Source organism: Carcharhinus amblyrhynchos, chromosome 19 (assembly GCF_965287045.1).
Source record: "Carcharhinus amblyrhynchos chromosome 19, sCarAmb.v2.hapA, whole genome shotgun sequence".
Lineage (NCBI taxonomy): Eukaryota > Metazoa > Chordata > Chondrichthyes > Carcharhiniformes > Carcharhinidae > Carcharhinus > Carcharhinus amblyrhynchos.
In genome coordinates, this window is record NC_137342.1 from 33,977,530 (window position 1) to 33,995,213 (window position 17,684).

The 17,684-nt window shown below is 43.9% G+C and overlaps 1 protein-coding gene across 1 annotated transcript in view; it reads left to right on the forward strand.

Annotated features, from left to right (window-relative positions):
- shank3a (SH3 and multiple ankyrin repeat domains 3a) overlaps positions 1-17,684 on the forward strand; it is an 823,427-nt gene that overhangs the window by 204,525 nt on the left and 601,218 nt on the right. The window contains exon 7 of the mRNA XM_080207556.1: positions 2,452-2,568. Coding sequence (XP_080063682.1) covers positions 2,452-2,568 — 117 coding nt within the window. The remainder of the gene's footprint in view (positions 1-2,451; positions 2,569-17,684) is intronic.

A 17,684-nucleotide genomic window follows, 5' to 3' on the forward strand; every position in this document is an offset into this window, starting at 1 on the left:
TCTACGTTTGCCAGTTCCTGTCTCATCCTATCGTACTCCCCTCTGTTCAAACAGAGGACACAGGTCCGGGACCCTACTTTCTCATCCTCCATCTGCATCAGAAGCTCAACCGTACAATGATCGCTCTTCCCAAGAGGATCCCTCACAACAAGGTCCCTAATTCTACCTGCCTCGTTACACAACACCAGATCTAAGATAGCTCGCTCCCTCGTCGATTCCATCACACACTGTTCAAGAAAACTATCCCGGCAGCATTCCAAGAACTCTTCCTCAAGCCCACCGCGTCCGACATGGGTCAACCAATCAATATGTAGATTGAAATCCCCCATAATTATCGCCGTTCCATTCCTGCACGCATCATTATATAGTGGGGGAATTCAGTGATGGTAATGCTATTGAATGTTAAAGGGAGATGTTTAGATTCTTTCTTGTTGGAAATGGTAATTTCCTGGCACTTTTGTGGTGTAAACTTTATTTGCTACCTATCAGCCCAGCCATTATGCCAAGTCTTGCTGTCTATCGACTCAGATTGCTTCAGTGTCTCAGGAGTTAAAAATGGTGATGGAAATTGTGCGGTCATCTATGAACATCCTCGCTTCCGACCTTATGATGTAAGGAGGTCATTGATGAAGCAGCTGAAGATGGCTGGGCTTAGGACACTACCCTAAGGAACTCCTGCAGTGATGTCCTGGGACTGAGATGATTGGCCTCCAACAACCATAATCATCTTCACTTGTACCAGATTTAACTCCATTAGTGGACAGTTCCTCTGATTACATTTGACTTCAATTTCCCTTGTGCTCCTTGGTGCCATACACAGTCAAATATTGCCTTCATGTCAAGAATAGTCACCTTTACAGCTCCTCTGGAATTTACTTCTTTATCAATGTTCAGATCAAGGCTGTATTGTGGTCAGGAGCCAAGTGGCCCTAACAACAGTCTGGTAATATTACTGAAGAATTGTTCTCCAGAACCAGCCATGCCGCTAGCCAAGTGCAGCTGCAACACTGCCATCTACTGAGCATCAGTGCATAGGTTATTGCTGTGTAGGTGCTGCTTCATTGCACCGTCAACAGAATTTTCCAACACTTCACTGATGATCAAGAGGAGGTTGACGGGACAGTAATTGAGCAGATTGGATTTGCCCTGCATTTTTGGACAGAAAGTACCTGGGCAATTCTCCAAATTGCCAGGTAGATGCCAGTGTTGTACCTGTGCTTGAACACCTTGGCTGGGGCATGGCTACTTCTGGAGCACAAGTCTTCAATGCTACTGCCAGAATGTTGTCAGGGTCTATAGCCTTTACAATATTCAGTGCCTTCTGTTGTTTCATGCCATCTTACTATCTTAAGTTGATTTCTTAATGAGTGGAATTGGCTGACGACTGGCATCAATGATGCTGGGATAACTCGGCACTTCTACAGATCATGACTGTAAATACTTCACAGAATTGCAGAATTTTTACAGCACAAAAGGAGGTTACTCGCTCTCCAAATGAGCAATTCACTTAGTATCATTACCCACCTTGTCCCTGCACTCTGCACACTCCTCCTTTTCAGATAACTGTCTGATTCCCTTTTGAATGCTTCAATTGAACCTGCCTGAAAATGAAAAATGAAAATGTTTTTCCTCATGTCATCTTTGCTTCTTTTGCCACTACTATAACTCTATTCCCTCTCATTATTGATCCTTTCGCAAGTGGGAACAGTTTTTTCCTGTTAACTCTCTCCAGACTCTTCATGATTTTGAATACCTCTATCAAATCTCCCTCACCTTCTCTTCTCCAATGTCTTTTCCACTGACGTTTTGGCCTCCCCCATCATTGAGGATGGGAATGTTTGTGGAGCCTCTCCCTCTAGTTAATTTTTTAATTGTCCACCATTGTTCACGACAGGATGTGGCAGGGTTTTAGAGCTTTGATCTGATTCATTGGTTGTGGGAATTTAGCACACTATCTATTGACTGCTGCTTGTGCTGTTTGGCACAAAAGTAGTCCTGTGTTGTAGCTCCACCAGTTTGTTACCTCAATTTTAGACATGCCTGCTGCTGCTTCTGGGCACGCTGTTCTATTCTCTTCATTGAACCAGGGTTGATTTCCCCTTGACTTGGTGATAATGTCAGGGTGAGGGATATGCCAGGCCGTGATGTTATACAAGGTTTTGTCTGATTATGCTCCTGTGGAGCACCTGCTCACGATGTTAGAGACATTATATAAATGTAAACTGTTGTTATTATCCTCGCCTGATTTGGCCAGTCACATGTCAATGTGGATAAATTCTTAACTATACTTTTTTGAGGTAGCTTATTAAGCCATACATTTGTATGAGGAAATCTAGAGATGGTCAGTAAATGTCAATCTTGCCATTGACACCTGCAGCCCAAATTAATGATTTTTTTTAACAAATCAATAATGCAATGCCACAATTTAAACCGTCTTTCTTTCTGATTCAGGCCTGTCGGTATGGACATGTGCAACATCTGGAACATCTGCTGTTTTATGGAGCAGACATGAGCACACAGAATGCCTCAGGGAACACCGCTCTGCACATCTGTGCACTCTACAATCAGGTCAGTGGAAGAGGGAGAAGGAGAGGGGAGTAGAGATTCATTGGGGCTGGAGGGAAATTACTTACGTGGGGAAATAAATATATAGGCTGAATGGTGAGGGTTGGAGGCCTGCTACCAGATTTCTCATCATGTTTTGCCCATGTCAGTGGAATTGAATCTCAGTGAGGTACAACATGTCAAGCCTTCTGATGTTCTCTGTGACTCTTCATTTATTGTCAGCATCATCTGCTTCTATTTAACTTTACTCACCATCAACATTGTTTGTCAATACTTAGGATTTATAGTTGGAGGATCAAATTTGGGTTATATGCTTATAGTCATGAAACACATATTTTTTGTGATACCTGATCGAAACTGAGGGTTTGTTTGTAGTTTAAAAACTCGTTTTCTATCCTTGATTTGCTGGTTTTAAAACCTCAACTCTGGGCCAGACAGTTTGAAGAAGGAAAAAGACATTTGCAGAGTATTTGTTTTTGATTTCAGTGGCGGAAATAGAGCCAGAAAGTTCCAGGTCTGATTTGTGCTGTAATCATTTATTCTAGTGGGAGTGCAGTACAGGAAGGGAAATAGGAGAGGATTAGTAATAGGGGAATTTCAACTGACCTCAGTGCCAATGAGTTATGAAGAATCAAATTAGCCAGTTGTGCCTGTTGCTTTTGGTCAGGCAGTGAATGACTCCTGCTGGAAAGTGTGGTACATTCAGTCGGGGCAAGCTTGGGTTGGGATGCAGTACCCTCCACAGCTGAATGTGTTGCTGGCCCTTGCAGTGAAAGCATGCCTGGGACACCCTACACCAAAGGAATCAGCAACTCATCAAGGATCAGCAGGCTGAAAACATGGGTCAATGAAACAGAAATTGAAGAGAAGACTAGTGTCCAGCATCATTTTGGGTTTGCATCATCCAAAGAATCTTTCCCCTATTCTTATAATGCAGAAGAGAAGCAGTTGTATTCTTGCACTGATCGTCATTGTTACTCAAGGACACAATTTGAGGTAAGGAGTGAGCATCAGGGAATTATTGATTGAAATTGGTTGTGGAATCCCAAGTGACAAGCTGTTCACAGTGGCAGTCTGTTCCCTGATGGTATCTGACATGCAGCCTCGGGTCCCAGTTTAGATAAAGCTGCTTCTCTGGTGCAATTCAAATTGCGCTCTGTCGTCACGCTGTGACTTTCTATGCTGATTGCTGAATTGCTGCAGTGATTATCACCATATATATGACAGCCTCTGGAGGAATGAAATTGTCCTTCACTTGCAACTAATATAGAATCACAAAACACAGTTGCCTAATAGAAGACCATCAAACTTTGACAGGACAGGAAGACCTTTGTTGAAATGGTGTCTATTTTTAACCCTTTATTTTCATTACAACAATTCCTGTTTCTGTTTTATCTGTTCTCCTTTGGTCAATGCTCCTTCTAACCCTCCTCTCTTGTTCTTTGAGTTCCAAACCCTATGTTAACCACTCTTCCTCTTGGTTGATGAACCTCAGAGTGCGTCAACGTATACTTAACAACACTGTTTGACGTTTCTTTGAGCTAATTGTTGTAATAATTCTCATTCACCAAGTAGGAAAATAACAATTGCAACATTTATTTACATATAACTATAATAGTGGCTTGCAGCCTCATGGCTGCCAATCAGCTTCTGTGAAAGTTTTGGAACAGAAACATGACTCACCAGCATAATCCCCCTTCCTGCTCCATGATTGGTTCCCCTGGTCATGTGATCCTTACTCTGTAACTGGATTCTTAAAGGACAATCACCACATTTCTCCCCCTCTAAGTTCTTTTATACAAACGTCAATATTCAATTTACACCTCCAAGATAATTAAATGTTTAATACATCAATTATAATTTTTTTTCTGGAGGTTACAGAATCCTTTTGGAGTGGCATAACTCTTCTGTCTGGACAGTTCCATGATATTGCTATCAATCAAAACTACAATGACAGGTGCCTCTAAGGCATAGGCAGTTCAGTTTAATCTTTTTTATGGAGATGTTGATTGTGCCTGCCACATGATGACCAAATTTTTTAGTGCTTAGATAGTCAACAGATTCCCAGATGGCACTTTGGTACCTGATGGCAGTACTGGTTGCTGGGGCAACTCTTGCTCTCTTAAAGTTATCCCAAGTTATCCCTTCTCTATGTCCACTTGATAAGACATGGGTCTAGTTTAGAGACAACGACTCTAACTCAGTCTGCTTCCAAAATTCTTCAATACTTGTCTTCATCAATTGAAAATCACTGTATTGACTGAAATGAATCACAGTTTATCAATATGGGCTCATGCCCATGGCAGGCCAGACCACTCCCAAGAGTGCAGTGAGGCTGCAGCAGGCAATGTTTATTGCAACTGGCATTGTTCACAGTACTTGACTATGTTCTCAAAGTCAGCATCAATGCCTGGTCACCAGTCATAACTTCTGGCAAGCATCTTCATCTTAGACATACTTGGATGGTCACTGTGCAATTTGACTAGGAGCCTTCCTGGTATGGGGATGACTATTCAGGCCCCCCAAAGTATGATGCCATCTTTGCAACTTAATTCATTCTTTCATGGGTTAATATGGTTTCATCTGTTCAGAAACTGACTTGCTATTGTCACTTTGGACAACAGCAGATCCCTTCTGGTCCAATGTTTGATTTGCTGTGCTGAAACTGGCAACGTGCCCAAGAAATTCAATACCATAACCATTTCCTGCAGTACTGGGGGAGATGCCACAGTAAAGTCAAGCCACTAAGTGCATTTGTGTTTGCAATGTATGTTCCAAAGCAGAGCTTGAATGAATATTTGTAGGTGGACAGAATTAACACTCAAAGCTAAATTCTTGTTGACGCAATTGGTAGAATAGCCTTATCTTCTTTAAAATGACCTAAGTTTGTGGTCCACATCAGTGGCGCAGTTCCTCCCATACATGTATTGGTGAAACTTCCTTACCCCATAAACTATTCACAAGCCTTTTTTTGCAGTCAGAGTAGTCTTTTTCAGTCTCTTAGAACATAAGAACATAAGAAATAGGAGCAGGAGTAGGCCATCTAGCCCTTCGAGCCTGCCCCGCCATTCAATAAGATCATGGCTGATCTGTCGCTGCTCAGTTCCACTTTCCTGCCCTCTCCCCATAACCCTTAATCCCCTCTCTTATCAAAAACCCATCAACCCGCGTCTTAAAAATGTTTAGCGAGGCAGCCTCCACCACTTCAACAGGCAGAGAATTCCAGAGATTCACCACCCTTTGAGTGAAGAAGTTCCTCCTCAACTCCGTTCTAAACCGCCCCCCTTTTATCTTGAGGCTGTGCCCCCTCGTCCTACTGTCTTTTTTGAGCGGGAAGAGTCTCTCCACCTCTATCCTATCCATCCCATTCATCATCTTATATGTCTCAATGAGATCTCCCCTCATTCTTCTAAACTCTAACGAGTACAAGCCCAGTTTATTCAGCCTCTCCTCATAGCTCAACCCCCTCAACTCTGGTATCAGCCTAGTAAACCTCCTCTGCACTCCCTCCAAGGCCAAAATATCTTTGCGCAGGTGCAGCGCCCAAAACTGCACACAGTACTCCAGCTGCGGCCTCACCAATGCCCTATACAGCTGCAGCAAGACCTCCCTACTTTTATATTCAATCCCCTTCGCTATGAAGGCCAGCATCCCATTCGCCTTCCTGACCACCTGCTGCACTTGCAAGTTGGGTTTTTGCGACTCATGCACAAGGACCCCGAGGTCCCTCTGCACCGTCGCCTGCTGCAGTTTTTCGCCCCGTAAGTAATAGTCCTTCCTACCATTCTTCCTACCAAAGTGGACCACCTCACACTTGCCAACATTAAGATGTTGACAACTCTTGAGATGTACCCTATCAGTCTTTCAGATCTAAAGAACAATACTGCAACAACATCATATGGAGAGGATCACAAGTTAACATGAATTCCTTAGAATGGTCAAAATGCACTGATAAACTCAATTAGTATATTAATTGCTTCTCTCTGTTAAAATCTTCTCTCTGGGGCGTCTTCCAAAACCAATGCTGGTGCTTCTTTAGCAGCATAAGTAAAGGGGCCAATAACATCAACAAATTTGATTGAAAATGCTCACAGTAATTCACCATTCCTAACAATGACTTGAGCTTAGATGCATTCCTGGGGTCAGTGCCTCTTTTGTTCCTCTGACCTTGTTTTCCAGGAAAAAGTACCACCTGCAGTACCTTAGCGAGATTCTCCAGGTTTGGTGGCAAGAGAAATTGTCCTACAGCAGACTCCTGAAGCAACTTTTCTATTCAGAGCTTGGCTGTTCCAGCAGACTCCCGAGAGGAGATTGGAAACACTTTAAAGCATCCCTGAAGAGATCAAACATCTCCGTGAACTCATGTGGGTTCCTGGCTTGTGACTGCCAAAAATGGAGAACATTTATTCAGGAAGGCACCAAACACACCGAGAAACACTTTTGGGAACATGCACAGCCTAAGTCAAGCATTTGAGCGAGGGCACAAACCTCTAAACACCATATCTGCCCTGCATGTGATAGAGTTTGCAGATTACCCATTGGACTATTAACCATCTCAAAACCATTGATCCTGACTAGAGGCAAGCCATTCTCAATGACAGCATGTCTGGGGCAGCATGGTGGCACTTCTGCCTCATAGTGCCAGGAACTTGGGTTCAATTCTGGCCTCGGGTGGCTGTGTGAAGTTTGCATGGTCTCCCTGTGTTTCTGTGGGTTTCCTCTGGGTGCTCTGGTTTCCTTCCACAGTCCAAAGATATGCAGGTTAGGTGGATTGACCATACTAAATTGCTCCTTAGAGTCATGAGGATTAGCAGGATAAATACATAGGGTTATGGAGATAGAGCCTGGATGGGGATTGTTGTCAGTGCAAGTGTGATAGGCCAAATGGCCTCCTTCTGTACTGTAGGAATTCTATGAATGCCACAAAAAGAATGCCTTAAAAGAAGGAATGTTTCCCAGCACTGGCAAATTTTGCTTGGATGAAGGGAGGGTGGTTCTGAGAACGTTCCTGACACATTGATAACTGCAATTAAGCATTTTAAAGAGCTCTTTAAGGCATTGAAGAGCATTGAAGGCCATGTTCAGATTTTGGTCAGGCACATGAGCTATACACTGGGTCTGGAGCATGGAGGTGAATACACAGCAGGGAGCCAGATATGACTGATCCAAGGAATTAAATTGATCTCATGAAAGAAAGAACAGCTCAGAGGGACACTTAGCCATGTCATTGGCACATCAATTGCATTGGGTCAGCGCAGACTATGGAAGAGCAGTCAATAAGTGCTCAGGTAGCAGAGGAGTTTGTCAGCCTGCTAACATTGCATGGATTGCATAGGTCTAAATGGGGGAGGAGTGGGGGGTTGGAAGATTGTTTCCAAATACCACTGGGAGGCCAGTTGAACACAAGCAGTTGGCTATGGGAACGTGATTTTTGGATTCAATGGGGATGAGGTTCAACATCTTCCTCAGGAAGCAAAAAACTCAGGAAAGGGAAGAATGGTGGGAAATACATGGAGACCATATCCTCAGTGTAAGATCCAATGCTGGTAGATGCTACCTTTCACTGATATGTAGCAAGAACATTGAGTGCTGTGTTACCCTTAGATTGAGAGGCAGGGACTTCCAGTGGAGTATCATGAGTAGTTTGGAGGGGAGGGGGTCTTTCACTAATATGTTACCCAAAGTTTTCAAAATACATTAAATTTTGAATTACCCATCAGTTTGTAGTAGAACAAAATGGGCTGTTAACTAAAGAAAATGCTAACTACAGTTTGGAAAGTCTTTCAGTGAAGTGTTGCCAAAGTTTGGAAGGGACCTTGATATTACCCACAGTTTGAATGCAGCATTCAGTTATTTTCCTCCATTAATTTGCTGACACTTTGGGATGTTAACCACAGATGTTGAGACCTCCAGTGGCATTTTACCTACAATTTGAAGTGAATTTCATTGATATATTACCCACACATTCAATAATCCATTACCTATTGTTTGGAGAGGATTTTCAATGGGTTATTGTATATAGGCTGGAATTTTGCCAAAGAAAATTCTAAGTGTCAATTCTCATGAAAATTGGAGTAAATCACGTTGGTTTTTCAATGGGAGTTCAGAGAAGAATCTCCCACACCCTGTGTGCACCAGTGTGAATCATGTTAAAAATCTGTAGACGGAGCCTATCCCCGCAGTAGAGGTTGGCAGCATAGCACTGAGCAGCTCACTGCACATGCACAGATCTGTCAGTGCCCCCATCTGCTGTCTTCTCGATTGCTGGCCATCCCCTTGACCTGTGCAATGCTGGCCCTCCATGTTCCTCCACGGCCTGGTCGCTAGTCCCTCAAGCATGCCCTCCCCCACAGCCTCTATTTCCACCCCCCATTCCCAATCCTGAACCATCCCTCCATGCAATCCCGACCCCTCTTCCTAAAAAGGCTGCCTGCCCTCCCCCTGATCACAGGTCTCCCTGCCTCCTTCACTGATCCTGTCTGCAGAGTGGCAGCGGAACCCCGCACCCCCACTGATCATCCTCCCAGAGGCTCCACCCCCATCAGGCCCTGTCCCTATTAGGCTCCACTTCCTTGGCCATATCTGGCTGGCACTGCCAAGGTGCCAATGCCCAGGGAGAATGCTCCCAGCATCCGATCTTTTGGGAGGGCCACAGTTGCCGTCGCCACCCCCCCCACCACCCCCAAAGGTGGGGCTATTGTAAACACCACAGGAGTGAAATATTCCTGGCAGAGGATGAAAAGCTCGGGGGCCCAGAGACTTCACTCCCGGGCCTGCTAATTATATTTAAAACAGATTTGCATGCTTGTTTGGATGTATAATGTGGCTCCGTTCCTATTTCCAGCGTGGAGCTGACGCCACTGGATATCTGGCAGTAGGAGACACTATCGGGGCAGGACATCCAGTGTGGAACCTGCAGATTGGGCGCTGCCTAAATCTCCTGACCTGCTGCGCTAAAAAATCAGTGCAGCAGGATGGGAGAATCGCCCCCATAGTTTCCAGTAAATGTTCAATGGGATGTTACTCAATGATTGGAATGGACTTTCAATAGCATCTTACTCTTTTTTTTATTCATTCATGGGATTTGGGCATCACTGGCAAGTCCAACATTTATTGTCCCTCATTAATTACCCTTGAGAAAGTGGTGATGAGTTGCTTCCGTAAAGTGCTGCAAACCATGTGGTGACACCACCCATGTTTATAATAGCTAGCGTTCTAGGATTTTGACCCAATAACAACAAAAGAACACTGGTCTATTTGCAAATCAGAATAGTGTTTGTTTTTGTGCAGAGCTTAGAAGTGCTGCCATTCTCATGCCCTTTTGCCCTTGTCCATCCACTTGGTGGAGGTCATGGGTTTGGGACAAGCTGCTGAAGAAGGTTTGGCGAGTTGCCATACTGTGTCTTTAATATGTTACATACTGCAAACACAGTCCAGTGTTGCTGGAGGGAGTGAATTTTTAAACCCGTGGATGGGATTCCAACCAAATGGCTTGCTTTGTCATGGATGTTATTAAGCCTCTTGAGTTTGATGGATCTGTACTCATGCAGGTAAGTGGAGAGTATTCCATCACACCTTTGACTTGTGCCTAGTAGATTGTGGACAGGCTTTGGGGAATTTAGAAGATGAGTCCCTTATTGCAGAATACCCAGCTCTGACCAGTTCTTGTAGCTACAGTATTTTTGTGGCTGGCCCAGCAAAGTTTATGGTTAATGATGATCTCCAGGATTTTGATGGTAGTGGATTTGATGTTGGTAATGTTGGTTAATGTCAAGGGAAGTGATTAGTTTTACAGGTTTGGATGGATTTTTCAACAATGTATTTTTAGTTTGGCGAGGATTTGCAATGATTGTTAACCAGTGCTTTTGGGGGTTTTCAATTTGGTATTACTCAATGATTAGGGTGGTTTTCAGTGGTGGTTGACGATGACTTTCATGCGGTGGTAGTCATAGTTTGGAGGGGAGTTTCAATGGTATGATGAGTCTTGAGTATTCAGGAGATTTGAATCAACAGATGAACTCTTAGTTCGAAGGAATGACATATGACATTCAATGTTATTCATCTATTCAGTGGCTGTGTAACTTTACTATTGTAATGTTGATTACATACTCACAGCCATTGATTGAGTGATTTAAGTTCATAGTCTTGATGACTGTAGTCAGGACCTTTGTGCCTTTGACTCATGGACTCTTTGGTTGCTCCAGACTTGGTTGTTTGCATTATTACATGGCAGGGTAGTGTGGGTAACAAAAGCAACAGCAAAACACATTGGTGAGCTAAATCCAGATTCTGCTAGTTTCTCATAGAATAATGAGGTGCCAAAAGTAATTGCTTCTTAAACTCTCTTTACTTAATCATTCTTTTAAACCAATACCATCTGCAGCAAGATGTAAGTAGTGACTTTCGAAGAATATTAACTGGGAGCTCATTAATGTGTCATTAAAACCTGGCTGCACTGCAGGGGTTTGGTTCTAGTGAAGATGAATCAGACTGTGCAGGAGCTTCACAAGTCTTCTCAATAAAAACTGTCTCGTCAGTTAACGTAACCTTAGACAACCTAGAGGAAACAAGGCATGAGAAATACATGCATCAAAGCGTTTGGAGAATGTAACAAGTTATTGATTGAAGCTAAAATTCTGGCCTGCTCTCTGGGATGAATAATAACTCAAGCTGCTAATAGCAACAACTCTAACATGTATGCAATATTTCTTTATCACTCTCGCTCACTCCCTTTCTGCTTCCCTTTTAGAATCACAGACTCAGTTCTGGACAAAATGAGACTATTCAGCCCATTGAGGTCATGAGACCAAAGAGCAAACTAATCTGTCCCACTCACCTGTTCCATCCACATAACCCTGGAAGTTTATTTCCTTCAAGTGCTCATCCAATTTCCTTTTGCTTGCTTCCACCACATCTGTGGACATTGAATTGCAGTTCCTTATAAATTGCTGCTAAAAAATGTTCTTCCTCACATTCCCCCTGCATCACTTGCCCAAAATCCTAAATCTGTGTCCCTTACCCTTGTGCCCCAGCTAATGGGAATTTTTACTTGCTTACCTTATCTAGGTCTGTCATAATCTTATTATGTACCCCTCTTGTCGAATCTCCCCTCAATCTGCTTTGCTCCAAAGACAACAACCCAGCTTTTCTAATGTCTTGTAACCAAAACACCACATCCCCGAAACCATTCTGGTATATCTTCTCTGTGTCCCCCTCAAGGACCGTCACAACTTTCCAAAAGTGTGTTAACCAGAACTAAATGCAATGCTCTAGTTGGGACCTAATCAGAACTTAGTAAAGTTTCAGCGTACTTTCCCTGCTTTTGTATTCAGTGCCTCTATTTATGAAGCCCAAGATGCCACACTATGAATATGTCCTGCAACCTTTGAAGATTGATGCAAATGCGCCCTCACATTTATCACCTCCAATCCTGTGGTATCTCCCTCATCATCCAAGAAGCCTTGTTTTTGGCTCCCTTACTATTCAACCTTTTTGGAATTAACCCAGCCTGCGTAACGAGTATCTCTCCTTAAACTATCTTATTACTACCCTTATCTTATTACTATTAGGGGGCATGGAGTTGGGGGTAAGGTGTTAGCGTGGATAGAGGATTGGTTGTCTAATAGGAGGCAGAGAGTTGGTATCAATGGGTGCTATTCTGATTGGCGGTTGGTGACTAGTGGAGTGCCGCAGGGATCGGTGCTGGGGCCTCAACTATTTACCATTTATATAGATGATCTGGAGGATGGGGCTGAGTGTAGGGTGTCGAAATTTGCTGATGACACGAAGATAAGTGGAAAAGCAAATTGTGTGGAGGGTGTGGAAAACCCCAGTCTGCAGGTGCAGCAGGTGATCAAGAAGGCGAATGGGATGCTGGCCTTTATAGCAAGGGGGATAGAATATAAAAGCAGGGAGGTCTTGCTGCAATTGTACAAGGCACTGGTGAGGCTGCAGCTGGAGTACTGTGTGCAGTTTCGGTCGCTGCACTTGCGCAAGGATATTTTGGCCTTGGAGGGAGTGCAGAGGAGGTTCACTAGGCTGATACCGGAGATGAGGGAGTTGGACTATGAAGAGAGGCTGAATAGACTGGGTCTGTACTCGTTGAAGTTTAGAAGGATGAGGGGGGATCTTACAGAGATGTATAAGATAATGAAGGGGATGGATGGGGTAGAGGTAGAGAGATTCTTTCTGCTCAGAAAGGACAGCAGGACTAGAGGGCACAGCCTCAAGATAAGGGGGGAGCAGTTTAGAACGGAGTTGAGGAGGAACTTCTTCACTCAAAGGGTGGTGAATCTCTGGAATTCTCTGCCCATTGAAGTGGTGGAGGCTACCTCGTTGAATATATTTAAGTCACGGATAGATAGATTTCTGATAGATAAGGGAATTAAGGGTTATAGGGAGAAAGCGGGAAAGTGGAACTGATCCACTTCAGATCAGCCATGATCTTATTGAATGGCGGGGCAGGCTCAAAGGGCTAGATGGCCTACTCCTGCTCCTATTTCTTATGTTCTTATGTACCCTGGTTAGCACATGCCACTAGGAATAATGCAGAGATAACTACTCTTGACACTGTACTTTTTAACTTCCTGCCTAGCTGCTGAAAATTGGACCTTAGGACCTCAATAACTACCCTCTTCTTTGTTGTTAACCAAGTGGACCACAGCTATTGGCTCACTCTCATCCCTGAGAAGAATATTGAATTGATGAGTAAATAGTATTCATACCACCAAAGTGCCAGACATTGGCCATATCTAACAGGAGAGAACAACCTCTCCTTGACATTCAATGACATTGCCATCACTGAATCACTTACTATCAACATCCTGGGGATTATCATTGACAAGAAAGAAGAGCCATCTTGTCGAGGTTTTTCTACTTACGCTCATCAGGCAATTCACAAGAATACCAACGGAGGGGAAAATAACAAAAATATAGTGTTACCAACTAAGTTGCCAACCAATCAGCACTCTCTAAATTTGTTGGTTTCCGTTACAATGGTATTTTTGTGAATTGTCCTGCTGAATGCAAGACAAAAAGCTTTCACAAAGTTTTTCAGCACTAATTAAGTTTTATACAACCAAATGACTAAACCAGTCAGATAAATACAGTGACTACAAGAACAGGTCAGTGGCAGGGAATTCAGCAACAAGAAACTCACCTCTTGGCTCACCAAAGCCTGTCCACGATCTTCAGGCACATACCAGCAGTGTAATGAACTTGCATGGATGCATGCAACTTCAATAACATTCAAAAAGCTCGACATCTTCCAGGACAAAGTACCTGGCTTGTTTGGCATTCCATCCATCATCGTAAACATTCACTCCCTCTAACACTGATGCACAGTGAAGTAAAGTATATGATCTACAGGATGCACTGCAGCAACTCACCAAGGCTCCTTTGACAGCACCTTCCAAACTCATGACCTCTACTACCTTGAAGAACAAGGACAGCAGATTCATGGGATCACCACAACTTGTAAATTCCCCTCCAAGTCACGCACCATTCTAACTTGGAACTATATCATTATTCCTTCAGTGTCACTGGATCAAAAACCTGTAACTCACTCCCTAGTAGCACTGTGGGTGTACTTACACTGCATGGACTGCAGTGGTTCAAGAGGCAGCTCACCACCACTTTTTCGAAAACAATTAGGGTTGGCCTCACTAGCAATGATCAAAACCTGTGAAAACGATGTACAGTCAGGAGGGAGAAGCACTGGGTGTCCTTAATATTGAATTTGGAAACCCATGAAGTCTCATGGCATCAGGTCATACAGGGGCAAGGCAACCTGCTGCTGATTACTGGTACACCTCCATGTTGATATCACTTGGAGGGAGCATTAAGAGTGGCAGAGACACAGAGGGTGGGATTTTCCGGCCATTCTTGCCTCAAGACTGGAAAATCCCACCCGAGGTCAACAGATCCCTGTGACAGGTGGGACAGGAAAATCTGCCCAGAGTTTTCTCAGGGTAGGGGACTTGAATATCCAAAGACAGGCTTGGGAGCACCACTGTGGACACATGGGGTGGGTCCTAAGGGACATAGCTGCTAGACTGGGTCTGCAGCAGATGGTGAGGGAGTCAATAAGGGAGAAAAAACATGCTTGACCTCATCCTCACCAACCTGTGCATGACAGTATTAGTAGAAGTGACCATCACACAGTCCTTGTGGAGAGGAAGTCCCGTCTTCGTATTGAGCATACCCTCCATTGTGTTATGTGGCATTAGCTAAATGAGATAGACTTTGAGAGATCTAGCAACTTAGACTGGGTGTCCATGAAATGCTGTGGGCCATCGACTGAAGCAGATATATATTCAACAATAATCTGTAAGTGCATGACTCAGCACATCTCCCACTTTACATTACCATCAAGTCAGGGGATCAACTCTGGTTCAATGAAGAATGCAGGAGGGCATGCAAGGAGCAACACTAGGTATTTCTGAAAATGAAGTATCAACCAGGTGAAGCTGCAACAGGACAACTTGCATGTCAAGCAATGGAAACAGCAAGTGATAGACAATGATAGAGCTAATCGATCCCACAAGCAATGGATCAGCTCGAAGCTCTGCAGTCCTGTCACATCCAACTGTGAATGGTTGTGGGAAATTAAATAACCAAATTGAGGAGAAGACCCCACAAATATACCCATCCTCAGTGATGGAGGAGTCCAGCATATCAGTGCAAAAAACAAGGCTGAAGAATTTGCAATCCTCCTCAGTCAGTGGTGCTGAGTGGATAATTCATTTCAGCCTCCTGCTGATGTCTTCAGCATCTCAGATTTGTATTCAGCAGTTAGATTCACACCTCATATCAGGAAACGGCTGAAGACACTGGATGGTGCAAAGACAATGGGCCCTGACAATATTTGGCAATAGTACTGAAGACTTGTGCTACAGAACTTGCTGCACCCCTAGTTAGGATGCTCTAGTACAGCTACAACACTGGCATCTACCCAGCAATGTGGAAAATTGCTCAGGTATTGTGTTGTGCACAAAAGACAGGACATATCCAATGCGATCAATTTTCAGCCCGTCAACCTAATCTTGATTACCAATAAAATGATGGAAGGGGTCATGAACACCACCATTAAGTGACACTTACTCAGCAATGACTTTCATACTGACACTCAGTTTGTGTTCCGCAAGGCTGATTCACCTCCTGATTTCATTATAGCCTTGGTTTAATCATGGACAAAAGAACTGAATTCCAGAGATGAGGTGAAAGTGATTGTCCTTTACATCAAGACGGATTCGACTCAGTGTGACATCCGGGAGTCCTAGCAAAACTGGAGTCAGGTGGAAGACCCTCTGCTGGGTAAAGTCATACCTAGCTCAAAGGAGAATGATTATGATTCTTGGAGATCAGTTATCTCAGTCTTGGGACAAGAATTCCACAGGATAGTGTTCTAAATGCAACCATCTTCAGGTGCTCCATCAATGACTCATGACCCTAAAGCAGTCCATGTCCATATGCAGCAAGGCTTGGGCTTATCAGTGTCAAGGAACAAAGAACAAAGAAATTTACAGGCCCTTTGGCCCTCCAAGCCTGCGCTGACCTTGTTGCCTGACAGAACCAAAAATCCTTTTGGGGACCGTATCTCATCTATTTCCATCCTATTCATGTATTTGTCAAAACGCCCCTTAAAAGTTATTATCGTATCTGCTTCCACTACCTCCCCTAGCAGCAAGTTTCAGGCACCCATTACCCTCTGTGTAAAAAAAAACTTGCCTCGTACAACTCCTTTAAACCTTGCCTCTTGCACCTTAAACCTATGCCTCCTAGTAATTGACACTATCACCCTGAGTAAAGTCTTCCGACTATCCACTCTGTCCATACCCCTCATACTCTTGTAGACTTCTATCAGATCGCCCCTCAACTTCTGTCATTCCAGTGAGAACAAACCAAATTTCTCCAACCTCTCCTCATAGCTAATGCCCTTCATACCATATGGCAATATCCTGGTAAATTTTTTCTGTACCCTCTCCAGAGTCTCCACATCCTTCTGGAAAAGAACGGTTCGATCAAGCAGACGTAGTATGGATTCATGAAAGGAAAGTCGTGTTTGATGAATTCACTGGGTTTTTATGAAGATGTGACTAGTGCGGTAGACAGAGGGGAACTGGTGGATGTGGTGTTTTTAGATTTCCAGAAGGCGCTCGATAATGTGCCTCACAAAAGGTTGCTACAGAAGGTTAGGGTATATGGAGTTGGGGGTAAAGTGTTAGCGTGGATTGAGGATTGGCTATCTAACAGGAAGCAGAGAGTTGGAATAAATGGGTGCTTTTCTGGTTGGCAGTTGGTGACTAGTGGTGTGCCACAGGGATCAGTGCTGGGACCTCAACTGTTTACCATATACATAGACGATCTGGAGGAGGGGGCTGAGTGTAGGGTAGCAAAGTTTGCTGATGACACGAAGATGAGTGGAAAAGCGAATTGCGTGGAGGATGCGGAAAGTCTGCAGAGAGATTTGGAAAGGCTGAGTGAGTGGGTGAGGACCTGGCAGATGGAGTATAACGTTGGCAATTGTGATGTTATCCACTTTGGAAGAAATAATAGTAGAATGGAATATTATTTAAATGGTGAAAATTTGCAGCATGCTACTGTGCAGAGGGACTTGGGGGTCCTTGTGCACGAATCACAAAAACTCAGTCTGCAGGTGCAGCAGGTGATCAACAAGGCTAATGGAATGTTGACCTTTATCACAAGGGGGATAGTATATAAAAGCAGGGAGGTTTTAGCTGCAACTGTACAAGGCACTGGTGGGGCTGCAACTGGAGGACTGTGTGCAATTTTGGTCCCCTTATTTGCGAAAGGATATATTGGCCTTGGAGGGAGTACAGAGAAGGTTCACCAGGTTGATACCAGAGATGAGGGGGTTAGCTTATGAGGAGAGATTGAGTAGATTGGGCTTGTACTCGTTGGAGTTTAGAAGGCTGAGGGGGGATCTTATAGAGACTTACAAGATAATGAAGGGATTAGATAGGGTAGAGGTAGAGAGATTCTTTCCACTTAGAAAGGAAACCGAACTAGAGGGCACAGCCTCAAAATAAGAGGGGGGGTGCAGTTTAGAACAGAGTTGAGGAGGAACTTCTTCTTTCAGAGGGTGGTGAATCTCTGGA